Below are 12,634 nucleotides of genomic sequence, written 5' to 3' on the forward strand. Positions count from 1 at the left end.
CTACCGGCATAATAACGAATAATCAATCTTTCAGTAGCCTGAATAACACTATTGCATGCAGTTGTGTTGTTTTTGACGCACTGGTTAATAAACTTAGGGTTATGATTAGCCTATACTATTCTTTTTACTATTCCTATTTGCACCCAATTAAAAAAATATATGACCCCACACTTCACAGATGCTTTTAATTTGTTTAGTAGCTGCATAAATAGTATGAAAGATAATTAATAAAGAAAATCATGATAAACAGGCTTTTTGACTGTTCGTTGTCTAGCCTATCTATAAATATGAATACATTCCAGTTTTAATAATGTCCATTAGACTATATATTTGATAATGTTTTAAATGAACATTTGACGATTCAATTACGTCTATTACACAAAAAGACCTTTCAAGAAAATGACTCCACGTGCTTCGTCTCTCACACAACTAAGATTGCCCTCTGTCAATCTTTTAGCAGTACAATACACATTTACAGGATTTGACTGAATGTTGTCATGTGAAAATGAGATGTGGCACATTATAGTTCCACTCACTGATGGCAGGTTGATGGATTGTGTGGATGACACATGTCTCTTTTGGTCAGTGTTCATTTTACGAGTCTTGTGGGACTGGAGGTACACGAGGGTGAAGGGGGTCCCGTTAGAGCGACACACGACTCATCCTTGAGACCTCCAGATGAGATTGAGGAATCCTGCTCGGGATCCACTCCTCTGGCTCTCCTCTTGTCCTCTTCCTTTTTCCATTTCATGCGTCGGTTTTGGAACCAGATCTTGATGTGTCTCTCGGTGAGGCTGAGGGTGAGCGCGAGCTCCACGCGGCGCGGGCGCGCAATGTACTTGTTGAAGAGAAACTCTTTCTCGAGCTCGAGCAGCTGCGCTCTGGTGTAAGCGGTCCGCGTGCGCTTGCTCTCCTCGGCCTCTACCATGTAAGGGCCTAAAACAGAATTACAGGAGTGAAGTATTAGTGAGGTAGCTATGTTTTCGACACAGTCACACCATCTGCCTCTGATGGTAGTTTTAAAGTTAGGGTGAACTGCCCCAAAGTGGGACACTAATAACCTTAGGGCAATTTATAAAGTTTAACTCAAAGTTCAGAATCTCCTAAATGAATTCAGTTAGTAGCTAGTTCATATTAAAACGAGTAGGCTAATAAAACCAAATGTAAATGCTATTAATTCTAATTTAAGTAGACATAGTCTACTTTTTATTTCAGTAGGCTACGTGCGGTATTAGATTTATTGACAAGAAATATCATATCTTTCACCGTTACAGGACCGTCTGTTTATCTGATGGTCTTTCAATAATAATCTTCTCTTTTTCGTTTTTCAATCAAATCGCCTACTAATAGAGGAATTAACATTATCTTAAAAAAAATGCATTTATTTAAAGTAAAAAAAAAATAAGGTCAAATTAATTTTCAACGTGGAACTGGTCTTTAAATAGGAGACTTTGTAAGTGTCACGTAATATTTTTGTTCATCAGGTCACTATTTTAATCCAAAAATAAAAGTATTATTACTATTTTTAAATAATAGCCTAATTGTATCAAATTCTATAGGGAATTATTTGTATAATGTTATTGTTTTTCACATATATATATATATATATATATATATATATATTTTTTGTATCATATTTATTTTACAATAAGCTAATTAATAGCTAATCGTAGCATAACAATGCTAATACATATAGCCTAACAATTAATATTGTTCTCGAAATTATGTGAATATAAAAAAAAAAAAATCAGGCCTCTAAAAATCATCAAATGTATGCAGTCTAGAATTTCTAGACTATTAAAGAAACTAAAAACGAACTTTCTTCCTTTCTTACAGTTTTCTTCTTTTGGGCGATTTCAAAAGAAAAAATAAAGTTATTTAGGCCTACGTGTGGTCTAAACTGTAGCCTATTGAATGACCGCTCAAAAATTGAGGCTATTTTGAATAAACGATTTTGTTACACCACAATAACACTTTTCAGGGCCACGTGTCAGCATTAAGATGTCGAAAACTACGATGCTTTTTGAAGCCTCAGAACACTGGTCCTATCCTTATCCTATCATATCCTTTTCTTTTTCTGAACATCGATGTATGGCTTTGGAATCTACGAAAATATATTGTTCTTATTTTTAACTAAATGGGATAATAATAATTATTATTTAGGCGACTTTTAAATGGACATAGTGATTCTTTTAAGCACTTCGGAAGATCATAAACATGAATTTGTCATTATAGGGCTTGGCTTCATTTTATCAAATTTTTTTTTTTTTTTTTACTTAAAGGTGAACCTAAATATTAATGGCCGAAGCACGAGAGTTACCTGTCCACTGTCCTTTCCAGGCGTGCGTGTGAGATTTCGTTGACTTCATCCACGGGAATGGCAGATGATATCTGTTCCGATCCCCGCACAGGTCGAGAGAGTCTTCATAACCGCCGAGCGTCTGTAGAGATGTCTGTGGATTCTGGGGAAGGTGAAGATGAGGCCCTGCCAGATCATCACGGGTCGAAATGTTATAAGAAGTAATGTCGGTAAGATTTGGCAGGTCCTGGCCGCCCAAGGACGATGAGGCGTAGACGGATTGAGTCTGTCTACTCATATACAGACACGGTGGAGGGTTTTGGCTGTAGTCTTCGTTGGGGTGTCTCTGGAAGGCGCAAGAGTCCTTATACAGATGGTTAGGAGGGTAAAAGTGCTCTTCCCGATTCATGATGGCCACAGACCGGGGAAACCGTGCTGTACACGAGCACATGAGCCAGCGCCCTGCCCCTGATCAGGACCTCTGCTCTACCTGCAGTCTGAGTCTGGCGCCGGACGAGGGCCTCATAGGTGTGCCACCGTGAACATGTGACCCTGCAGCACCATTGGTTTCACTGTTTACACAAACCTGTCAACTGGCAGGAGATTCTGTACGTGTTCTCTTTCGACTACCCCGCGGTTTGACAATAATTGAACAGAACTGACCATGCTCAAATCAATGCCCTTGGCAAACACTTTGTTTGCCTGCGACTATGTGCTACACCTGCAGTTGTTAGATTCTACTGCAAAGACAGGTGAATCGGGGAATCCGTGCCTCTCTCAAAAAGTTGCGGAATTGAAAAAAAAATGTTGATAAACATCCTCAAGTTGCTCAAATTCTTTTTATCAGCTTCCGAAAGAGGAGAGACATGATCGATTCTCACCAGGGTATCAAAGGCAAAATCATCCAGACTGAGCTTGACTGACTTTAAAGGTGCAGTAGGGAACTTTTGTAAAAAAAATTCTTTTTACATATTTATTAAACATGTCATTATGTCCTGACAGTAGAATATGAGACATATAATCTGTGAAAAAAATCAAGCTCCTCTGGCTCCTCCCAGTGGTCCTATTGTCATTTGCAGTTACAGACGCTCCCGGTAAGAAACAACCAATCAGAGCTGCGGTCCGTAACTTTGTTTGTGTTCAATATGTAGAAAGATTTATAAATATAATAAGCGAGTACACCATGAATCAATTTTCCAAACAGTGTTTTTGGCTTGTCCTGAATCACTAGGGTGCACCTATAATAAGTGTTTATATTCGGATTTTAGATTGCTTCGGTGGTACTGCGGCGGAGTAACCCAGTACCTTTGTGGTTCTTCATAGACATAAACAGAGAGAAGTAGTTCCGACTACGATGTTCTTCCGCAAGATGCAAGCTGTTCTGTTCATTAACCGCTAGGGCGTCAAAAGTTCCCTACCTCAGCTTTAAGAAAAAAGAGAATATGACAACAAAGCAACTTAAATATAAAGGTTATTTATTTATTTATATTCTATTAAGAATATGCTATTTAAAGTCCATGGAAACTTTCTTTTGCACAAAAGGTTATATAGTGCGAAAAGGTCATTTTTCAAATGTTCTCTGGAAAATGGTTCGATCAAGAACTGTTCACTGAAGGTTTCTTTATAGGGAATTAGGGAATCCAAAATGGTTCTTATGACATCGCTGCGGGAAAAAAAATAGCTACTACTTTTGGAAACTTTTTAAGAGTGTAACGGGATGCCAATTAGTTGGGGTCTAAAAAGTGCATAATAATTTATTTTCCATGTGTACACATAGGCTACAGTTTAGGCCTATCAATAATATAGAATGCATTAATTTGTTTCTTGTAAAAAAGAGCGCGTGGGCTTCTGAATGTACATACTAAGAGGCACCATTAAGTCCTTGTTACGTAAAATCTGGACACTGGGGACAAGGACAATCACACACCTCTTAACGTTGTCCTTCTTTTGCTTTAACCAAGCTTATCTGCCATTAAGCACACACGCACACGGTCCACTGAACTAAAGTTTTCCTGACTAAATAAAAACGAGCTGCTCTGTGTAAACGAATTAACATGGAGAGTGAAACAGAACTGAATTAATGAGATGTGTGCGCAGCGAGAGCGCACAGGCAGACCGATGTTTGGAGAGGTCAGAACAAGGGAGAATAGGCAGCATGAAAAGGTGATTTTCAATTTGTGGAATTTCCCAAGTCTCATATTTGGAAGCAACTACAACACCACCACCACCAATTATTAAAATAAATAAATAAAATGAAATAGTTTTAAGCGTTTTATTGTATTAAGCAAATTTCGAGTAATTCAGACTATATGGCATAGTTCTGTGTTTGCATGGACCTCTTAAAATAATAATAATGGCACTTTCTTTCCTATCTTAATGGGGCTCTCATACAGCATCATAAAATACAGGCAAATCCATCAAGCCTTGCAACGACGCTTAATGATGTTATATGACCTCGTCTGAAAAGGGAAGGAAACCGTTATCCGCGACTATTTTCACAATGTTGAAAGAGTGCAAAATGTTTAATGAAGCGTGAGTGAGACGACGTTGGAAAGCATTTCCATGGAACGTTATAAGAGGGATAATTATGTAAAGTGATGTGTAATGTAGCTTTGCCATGCTACAGAGGAAATACACAACTTAAGGCACTGGCACATAAAATCGGCTGGCAATTAAAATGCATTTTGGGACTTTAGATAAAACGCAATAAACCAGTTAGGAGACACGCAAAATCGCTCTGAAACCACTTGTATGTTTGAGTAGGAGTAATGTGTAGCTTCAGATGTCAAAGTTCGACTCGATATTGGGAGTTCAGATAAATCATAATGCTACAAGTTGCGTTTTGTAAAACGACAATCAGATGTTGAAAATCAGGATGCTTCGTCTACTAAACTGAAGGAAAACGCAGTTTTGGCAACACTCGTAAGAAGCTTAAGGTTGTTGTTTTTTTATATTTAAATTTACTATCACATGTGGTGAGTAACCAGGTGTATCACGGAAACTGAGCCTTTACTTTGCAGACTTTACATAATCAGAGAGTGGCAGAGAGGAAACGGTGATAAAATATGCTTGCTTAGTGGTGACAGTAGGCTAAATCTTGGGCAAAGATGTCCAACCGCCGCTAAGGAATGATAATGACATTTAAACTAAAGTTTAAGACACCCATTGAGGAAAACCTCAGAAGCAAAAATTTATTTAAACACGCACTGAATGAAGAATGACAGAAACATAGCCTACGTTCATTTTAAACGTTATTATCATCATTCATTCATTATTTATTAAACAAAATACCATTATTGAAAAAATTGAAATTATACAACGTAAACACATATAATATATAAACATAATGAAATACATTCACTCACCCACCCACCCACACATAAAGTAGGCCTATATGTTTATACAAACAATTCATTTCTATAAATAAAAAAGGAAACAAGCCTGAGGAGAAACTTGCCCTACTATTTCAATAATTTCATATAATTGACATTCGCCTAGGCTTGCTTTAGGGACCGTCTGCAAATTGACCTCTCAGTACAAAACGAAGTCCAATAATTAATACAAATTAGGCCTATGTTTCCAATGCCACAGTAAATGCCATGTGGTTAAGCTGACAGAAAATATTTAACCAACATGTCGCTACAGACAATATCTCCCTTACTTTATGTACAGTACACAGAAGCTACTTTCTTTAAAGGGACACTGAGTAGGAATTACTCCCATCTAGTGGTGAAATTGTATTTTGCATTCAAACTAATTTTGCTCTCCAGCGCCTCGCTTTTTCAAATGCGCATTGCATCTACGGTAGGCGATATGTACCAAAAAGCTTTGACAGGATGTATTCTAATAGCACTTCTTCGAGTTTTCCTTCAGGTGAACAGGTGTGTTATTTCAAACAAACTGCAACATGACAACTAACAAACGAATGTTACAGTATGAATTACTGACTGTGGAAAACATGAAATATTGTAATTAGTAGTTATGTCTAATTTATTCGTTATATTTTCTGAATTATATGCATTGTTAGATATAAAAAAAATATTATAATATAGACTGTAACACTGACTTACCTGTCGAGAAGAAAACTGGCCACTTCAGCGTCTCTTTTGAAATCTTTATCCAGCGTTAGCTCTTTCCACCTAGAAAAAGCTTCCCCGACATTAACTCTTGTTTTCTGTAATCTACGGTCACGTTTCCTTTTACGTTCTGTTTTTGACTGTTTTGGCGACGATGTTTTCTTCTCCTGTGGCGCGGCATATGTATGGTCCATAAGAATGCAATCCAGACTTTTAAACTTGCCTGTGCAGTTTCAAGCGCCTCTCACTGCTCTGCACCTGCGTTTCTGGCTCTGACCGAAAACGCGCTGTGGAAACGCGTTGGCTTAGTACTTTTTGTCCCTCTCTGCTATTATAGTTTTGCAAGATGGCGGAACTACATGGAAGCCTCCGTCAACCTACCCGTCCCATGTATATAAAGATAATAAATTCTTCATTTACGAGGATTAGTTTAAACATTGGCATAGGTATTTGTACACCATTGAGGGCATATTTATGAATAAAAATATTGATTTTAGATAATAAAATACCTAAAAAGTTACTTATTGTCCCTTTAAAGAATTACTAGAATTCACCCAAAAAAAAAATATATATATATATTTATTTTTTATGTTTATGTTCCAAAGGTTGTAGGACATTTGAAGTTACAAGACTGGCTTACTACGGGTGAAAGTTTGCGGATAACTCCCTTACTGTACACTCTAAAAATGGCTGGGTTAAAAATAACCCAATTGGCAACCCAGCACTGGGTAAATATTGGACAGAACACATGCTGGGTTAAAGTAACCCAGCATGCTGGTTTACACATTTTAACCCAGCATGCTGGGTTATTGAGAAAACCCAAGATAGAGTCATTTTTACCATTTGTGGGTTTGCATTTTTATGATTCTGGGTTATTCTTGCTGGGTTATTCTCATAATTTCACTTTTGCTTAACAAAGCAATCATGGACTAATAAATAATGAAGAATACAGGTTATTTAGACTGTTAAAAAATATTTTTAATGCCATCTGACATTCAAAAATATTTACCAATGACAAACAACATGGAATTTTCCCTTTTTTTGTTTCCAGCAAATGCAAAATAAATAAATAAAAATCACAGAAATACAGTTGCAATAAATAAGAAAATTATTTCTGAATGACCTGTGTCTAGCTGTTTAACTATTACATTTTGAGATTTTTAGCTATTTAAATACACAGTGAAATGACATTGACAATTAACATTCTTTAAATTTAAATGTAAAATCATTTAAAGATGTCCTTAAATTTATATCAAGTATATAAAGACTCCTACGTAGGTAGATGTGCACTGCTTAGGGTAGTTCAACATATAGTTTACCCAAAAATGAAAATTCTGTCATTTATTACTCAACTTCATGTCGTTACAAACCCGTAAGCACTTCGTTCATCTTCAGAACACAAGTTAAGATGTTTTCGTTGATATTCGAGAGCTTTCAGACCAGGGTGAATAATTAGTGACAATTTTCATTTTTGGGTGAACTATTGTCAAACACTTAAGCTCTGAAGCAAAGATCTACACCTGAGAGCAGTGTACTCCGTTGTAGAGCCTGTCTATGGAAGGACAATTTTCAAAAGGAATTGCTAATTATATTTTCAATTGCGTTTTGCACATGTGACAAATTGTGACAATCCAAACACAATTGCAAATCTTGAACAAAAACACTGTTTCAAAAACACTGAACAAAAATTACGGTTTCAGTTTAGTGACTGCCAAATTTCAAATGGAAAAACAAAGTCAGTTTGTAGCTGTATTTTCCATGTATTATGAGTAATAAGCCTGTCATATTGATCAAATACTGCATCATAGCAGCTTTACAGTATTAAATAGGAAAATAGTGTGTAATAATGCAAAGGGACAAAAGTAAACACTCAGTTTTCAGTTAAAGTCAATTCGTCATTGATTCAGTGATTTATCGTCCCTCTGTGCAATCAAGTGGATGATATCGCTTGATATTAATTGTCCCCAACTAAAGAAAAACAAGGAACCAAAACTCTATCGGTGACAGAATGGAGAAAAATCCTTTGGAGAAACCAGGCTCAATTGGGGGCCAGTTCTCCTCTGACGAGACGAAACCAGTAGTTCATTTCCAGACTGCAGCAAAGTCAGATTGTGCAGAAGAATCATCTGTTTCCTGTGGTCTTGTCCTGGTGCTCCTCTGAGACAAGGTCTTTACAGGGGATCTGTATCTGGGGCTCTAGTTGTCCTGGTCTCCGCTGTCTTTCAGGGCAGTAGAGGTCCTTTCTAGATGATGATCTCCATCTGGTCTGGATACGTACTGGATCCGGGTGACTGCAGTGACCCTCTGATCTGGATACCGATTGGATCTGGTGGCTACGGTGACCTTGGAATAAGAGAGAAACAGACTAATGTTAGCATAGATGCAACATAAGAACAAGTACATGAGGTTTTATGAATTACCATGTCTGTTTTTTCACTGTGTCGCACATGTTACCTGCCAAAACTCAAATGGAATCTTTAGCATCTGAATTTCCAATGACTCACATTGAAAACTGTCAATTTTTGTCAGAGGTGGGACCATACTATGGAGAGTGTTTGTATTGGGAGGTGACGTCACTCAAAGACAACTGTGCAAAATGCTTTGAACAATGGAGGTTATAAGGCACTACTAAAGGCAGCTGCCACTCCGAGAGATGTGTGATAAAGAACAGACAGTGCAACCCGGATCTCCCTATATTCTTGGCACCTCACACAATAAATAATTCTGTCATTTTTACCCCAAATGCAGCTACTATCACCCGCTAAATGTTAGAGCCACCACATGGTACTATTGGTCAATATTCACCATTAACCAAATGCTTTTCACCGGAGGAATAAAATATAGGGTAAGATGCAACTAGGTAAATAAGAGTAGAACTGCAATGTTGTTTGCTGACGTGCATCAGAGTGCAAACAGTGAGAGTTTTGGGGTAAAAACTACAAAATATCTCCCAATACAAACACGCCCCATAGTATAGTCCCACCCTTGACACAAATTGACAGCTTTCTGTGTAAGGCATCTGAAATACAAATGCTTTTCAATTGAGTTTGGACTATTTCACAATGTATATGTCCACATGTGGAAAAATACAATTAAATATACAATTTGCAATTCCTTTTGAAAATAGTCCAGAATATCCTTACCTGTCCATTGATTATGATCAATGCCTGAGAGATCTGCTGTCATTTTTAAATCGCCAAGACAATTGGATGGGGTTTTGTGGACTCTGCTCAGTTAAGGAATTCCATGTTTGTTCCAACCTTTAAAATAAAGTTGAAAAAAAAAGAAAAAATACAAATTGTTTTAATAACAGTGATTCAGTTCAATTAACTGTGTGAAGTTAATCATGAAATTGACCCATCATGACTATGAGTTAAATTCACCTATGAGTTGGTCTACAGAAGCAGAATATGATATATTGATTGGCTGAAAGGTGTGCTTTCAAACTGTCTAATCAATGGGATGTTCCAGTCATTATAAATCACAGTTTTATGTTAATATGCTGGCTATATCAAACACACACAGTCACTGGCACAGATAAGGGAGATCACACTGCATGCGCGCACACAGACATTTCTATGACAAGTCACGTAGGTAAAACAGTCCATATATAAAAACTTATAGATGTACCAAAGTGATAAGGACAAGTCAAAAACACGATCTGGAAAATTAATATATGATGTTTACGCTCATAAATTAGGTACATTCTGGTGCAGCTTTAACTATATGGTAAACGTTAGTTGATTATCACAGACAAACAATTATGTAAAATGTATAATAAACACGAACTTACCGTTAGACGCCTCAATAAGACTGCACTCGACGAGTTTTTCTCTCACAAATGTATCCATGCGCTTTTCTGACAGGAAAAAAAAACACATTTTGAATTATAATTTGTATGTAAAAAGACTTTATAAACCACAAAAGCATCAAATCACTTCACTAACGCGGCCAACGTCACTCGCTGTGCGTGCGCGCACTTTGAAATGCCCTGAGACGTTTTGTATACTTTTTGTGAACTGTGAGCTGCAATAAAAAAAAAAAAAAAAAAAAAAAAAAAAAAAAAGAAATGCCCTGAGACGTCGATTCTTTTCCGGGAATCACTTTGTTCGAGAATTACTGAACCGGTTTACTTGAACCGGGTCGTCGGTTCTTTTAGACCTGCGGTCCGACTATATTGTACGTAATTTGTATGATTTAAATGTCGATATGGACAACTGCAGGCGTTTACATTAGAGCAGAAAGTCGTATTCACTTTTTGAACTCATTTGACTCACTTAAATATCAAATTCGCTTTTCAGTGTCAGAAACTACTTTTTCCTCTATTTTCACAGGTATTCGCATATTTCAGCCATCAGTCACTGTCTGAAACTTAATAAAACTTTATTAATCTGTCGTCTCAGATACCTTAACACAATTATGCGAGTCGCGTAACGTAGGTTGGCCGTTTGAGGTAAACAGTTCATCATTTAACGTAAATAATGTTGGTCTGTAGACGTTTAACAGTATTGTTGCTGCAAAAAAAAGTTATTATTCTGCCAATTTAAAATAATTATTATTGAAAACATTAAATAAACTTACCTTAAAACAGTTGAAAGCCGTGGCTTTGCCCCGTTGTTCTTCCAAAGTGACAGTTGGGGAGCAATTTAAACATCTTCAAGGCGCGTTAAATAACCCAGCGCTGGCCTGAAACAACCCAGCGACGCAACCCAGCAGGTTTAACCCAACACATGGTAAATTGAAACTACCCAAAAGTGTTTAAAAAGAAATTAAATAACCCAACAAAATGACCCAACAGACTCAACCCAGCATTTTGGGTTAAAAAATAACCCAGCCGTTTTTGTACAGTACATAATTGATCCAGTAAAACAATTACTGTAATTGACCTAAAGGGTGTTTTTATGTTCCAAATGTTGTAGTACATTACTAGTTACAAAACTAACTTACTACAGGTGAAATTTTGCCAATATATCCCTTACTGTATGTACAGCATATAATCAATCTTCAAAAACATTTACTGTAAATCACTAAAAGGGTTTTTTCCTGTTGCAAAGGATGTAGTATGTTTGTAGTTCAATACTGACTTACTACAGGTGAAATTTTGCCAATATCTCCCTTACTGTACGTACAATACATAATTATTCTTAGGAAACAATTACTGTAATTAACCATAAGGCTATTTTTATGTTCCAAAGGCTGTAATATGTTTGTAGTAACAAGATTGACTTACTACGGGTGAAAGTTTGCCTGTTTCCTCCTTACTGTACGTAAAGTACATAATTAATCTTAAAATACAATTACTGTAAATCACCAAAAGGGGTTTTTCATGTTCCAAAAGTTGTAGTAAGTTTGTAATTACAGGACTGACTTACTACAGGTGAAAGTTTGCCAATATCTCCCTTACTGTACAGTGCATAATTATTGTTAAAAAAAAAAAGCAATTACTGTAATTCACTAAAAGGAGGTTTTATGTTCCAAGGGTTGTAGTACATTCCCAGTGGCCAGTCCTATTAAATCAGCCTTGTAAATACAAACGTACTCCAGCCTTTTTAATATGGACATTTTTTTTGTGAATTACAGTAATTGTTTTTTAAGAATATTTATGTACTTCAAGTAAAGTAAGGGAGATATTGGCAAAATTTCACCTGTAGTAAGTCAGCCTTGTAACTACAAATGTACTACAAGCTATGGACTATGAAAAAAAACTTCTGGTCAATTGCAGTAATTGTTTTCTAAGATTAATTATATACTGTATTGTATTTGCAAAATTTCACCTATAGTAAGTCAGTCTTGTAATGTTACTCGAGGACCCAAATAAGGACCCCGTTTGACTTAGTCCTTGATCACAATCCTAACCCAAGTTATGGATGTAAAAATATAACCTACGTCAGCTGCTGACATAAGCATGACAGTAAAATTAAAAATGTGAAACCCTTCTGTATATATAATTAATAAGTACAAGGTCGAAACATGAATTTGACTGACGTTATGTTCCACGATCACATTTCAATCAGTCCCCTAAATTGTCACACCTGCTATACGATTGACAGCGTGAGTGCCCGCCTCCAGATAACTGCTTACTGATAAAGTAAAATAATAATAATAAAAATAATAATAATAACATTTAAATTGATTCACAAATGTTACCTAACTAAAACATTTATTGGGACATATAAGTCAGACTCATGAAGTGAGTTGCTGTTTTTGTAATTCTTTTGAAAAAGATTTCTTTCATTTATTTTAGCCATGCTCCTACACA

General features: G+C 36.5%; 1 protein-coding gene and 1 long non-coding RNA gene across 2 annotated transcripts; both read right to left on the minus strand.

The window, feature by feature from the left end:
- Nucleotides 1–88: 88 nt before the first annotated feature.
- Nucleotides 89–5,990, minus strand: LOC127946392 (pancreas/duodenum homeobox protein 1-like). Its single transcript, XM_052542942.1, has 2 exons — nucleotides 2,321–5,990; nucleotides 89–936 (listed from the first exon to the last, which is right to left on the minus strand). Exons 1-2 carry the CDS (start codon nucleotides 2,748–2,750, stop codon nucleotides 590–592), a joined length of 777 nt encoding a protein of 258 aa, XP_052398902.1. The 5' UTR covers nucleotides 2,751–5,990; the 3' UTR covers nucleotides 89–589.
- Nucleotides 5,991–7,052: 1,062 nt separating this feature from the next.
- Nucleotides 7,053–10,346, minus strand: LOC127946394 (uncharacterized). Its single transcript, XR_008151077.1, has 3 exons — nucleotides 10,169–10,346; nucleotides 9,519–9,635; nucleotides 7,053–8,718 (listed from the first exon to the last, which is right to left on the minus strand). It is a non-coding gene; the product is annotated as an uncharacterized LOC127946394 (long non-coding RNA).
- Nucleotides 10,347–12,634: the final 2,288 nt, after the last annotated feature.

This window comes from Carassius gibelio, chromosome A24, assembly GCF_023724105.1.
Source record: "Carassius gibelio isolate Cgi1373 ecotype wild population from Czech Republic chromosome A24, carGib1.2-hapl.c, whole genome shotgun sequence".
NCBI lineage: Eukaryota > Metazoa > Chordata > Actinopteri > Cypriniformes > Cyprinidae > Carassius > Carassius gibelio.

Excerpts from the sequence above, each read along its gene's own strand:
- LOC127946392 (XM_052542942.1), bottom strand. The coding sequence starts at position 2,750 with ATGTGCTCGTGTACAGCACGGTTTCCCCGGTCTGTGGCCATCATGAAT. Across the intron at positions 937-2,320 it reads CTGGAAAGGACAGTGGACAG|GCCCTTACATGGTAGAGGCC; the intron begins GTAACTCTCGTG and ends ATTCTGTTTTAG.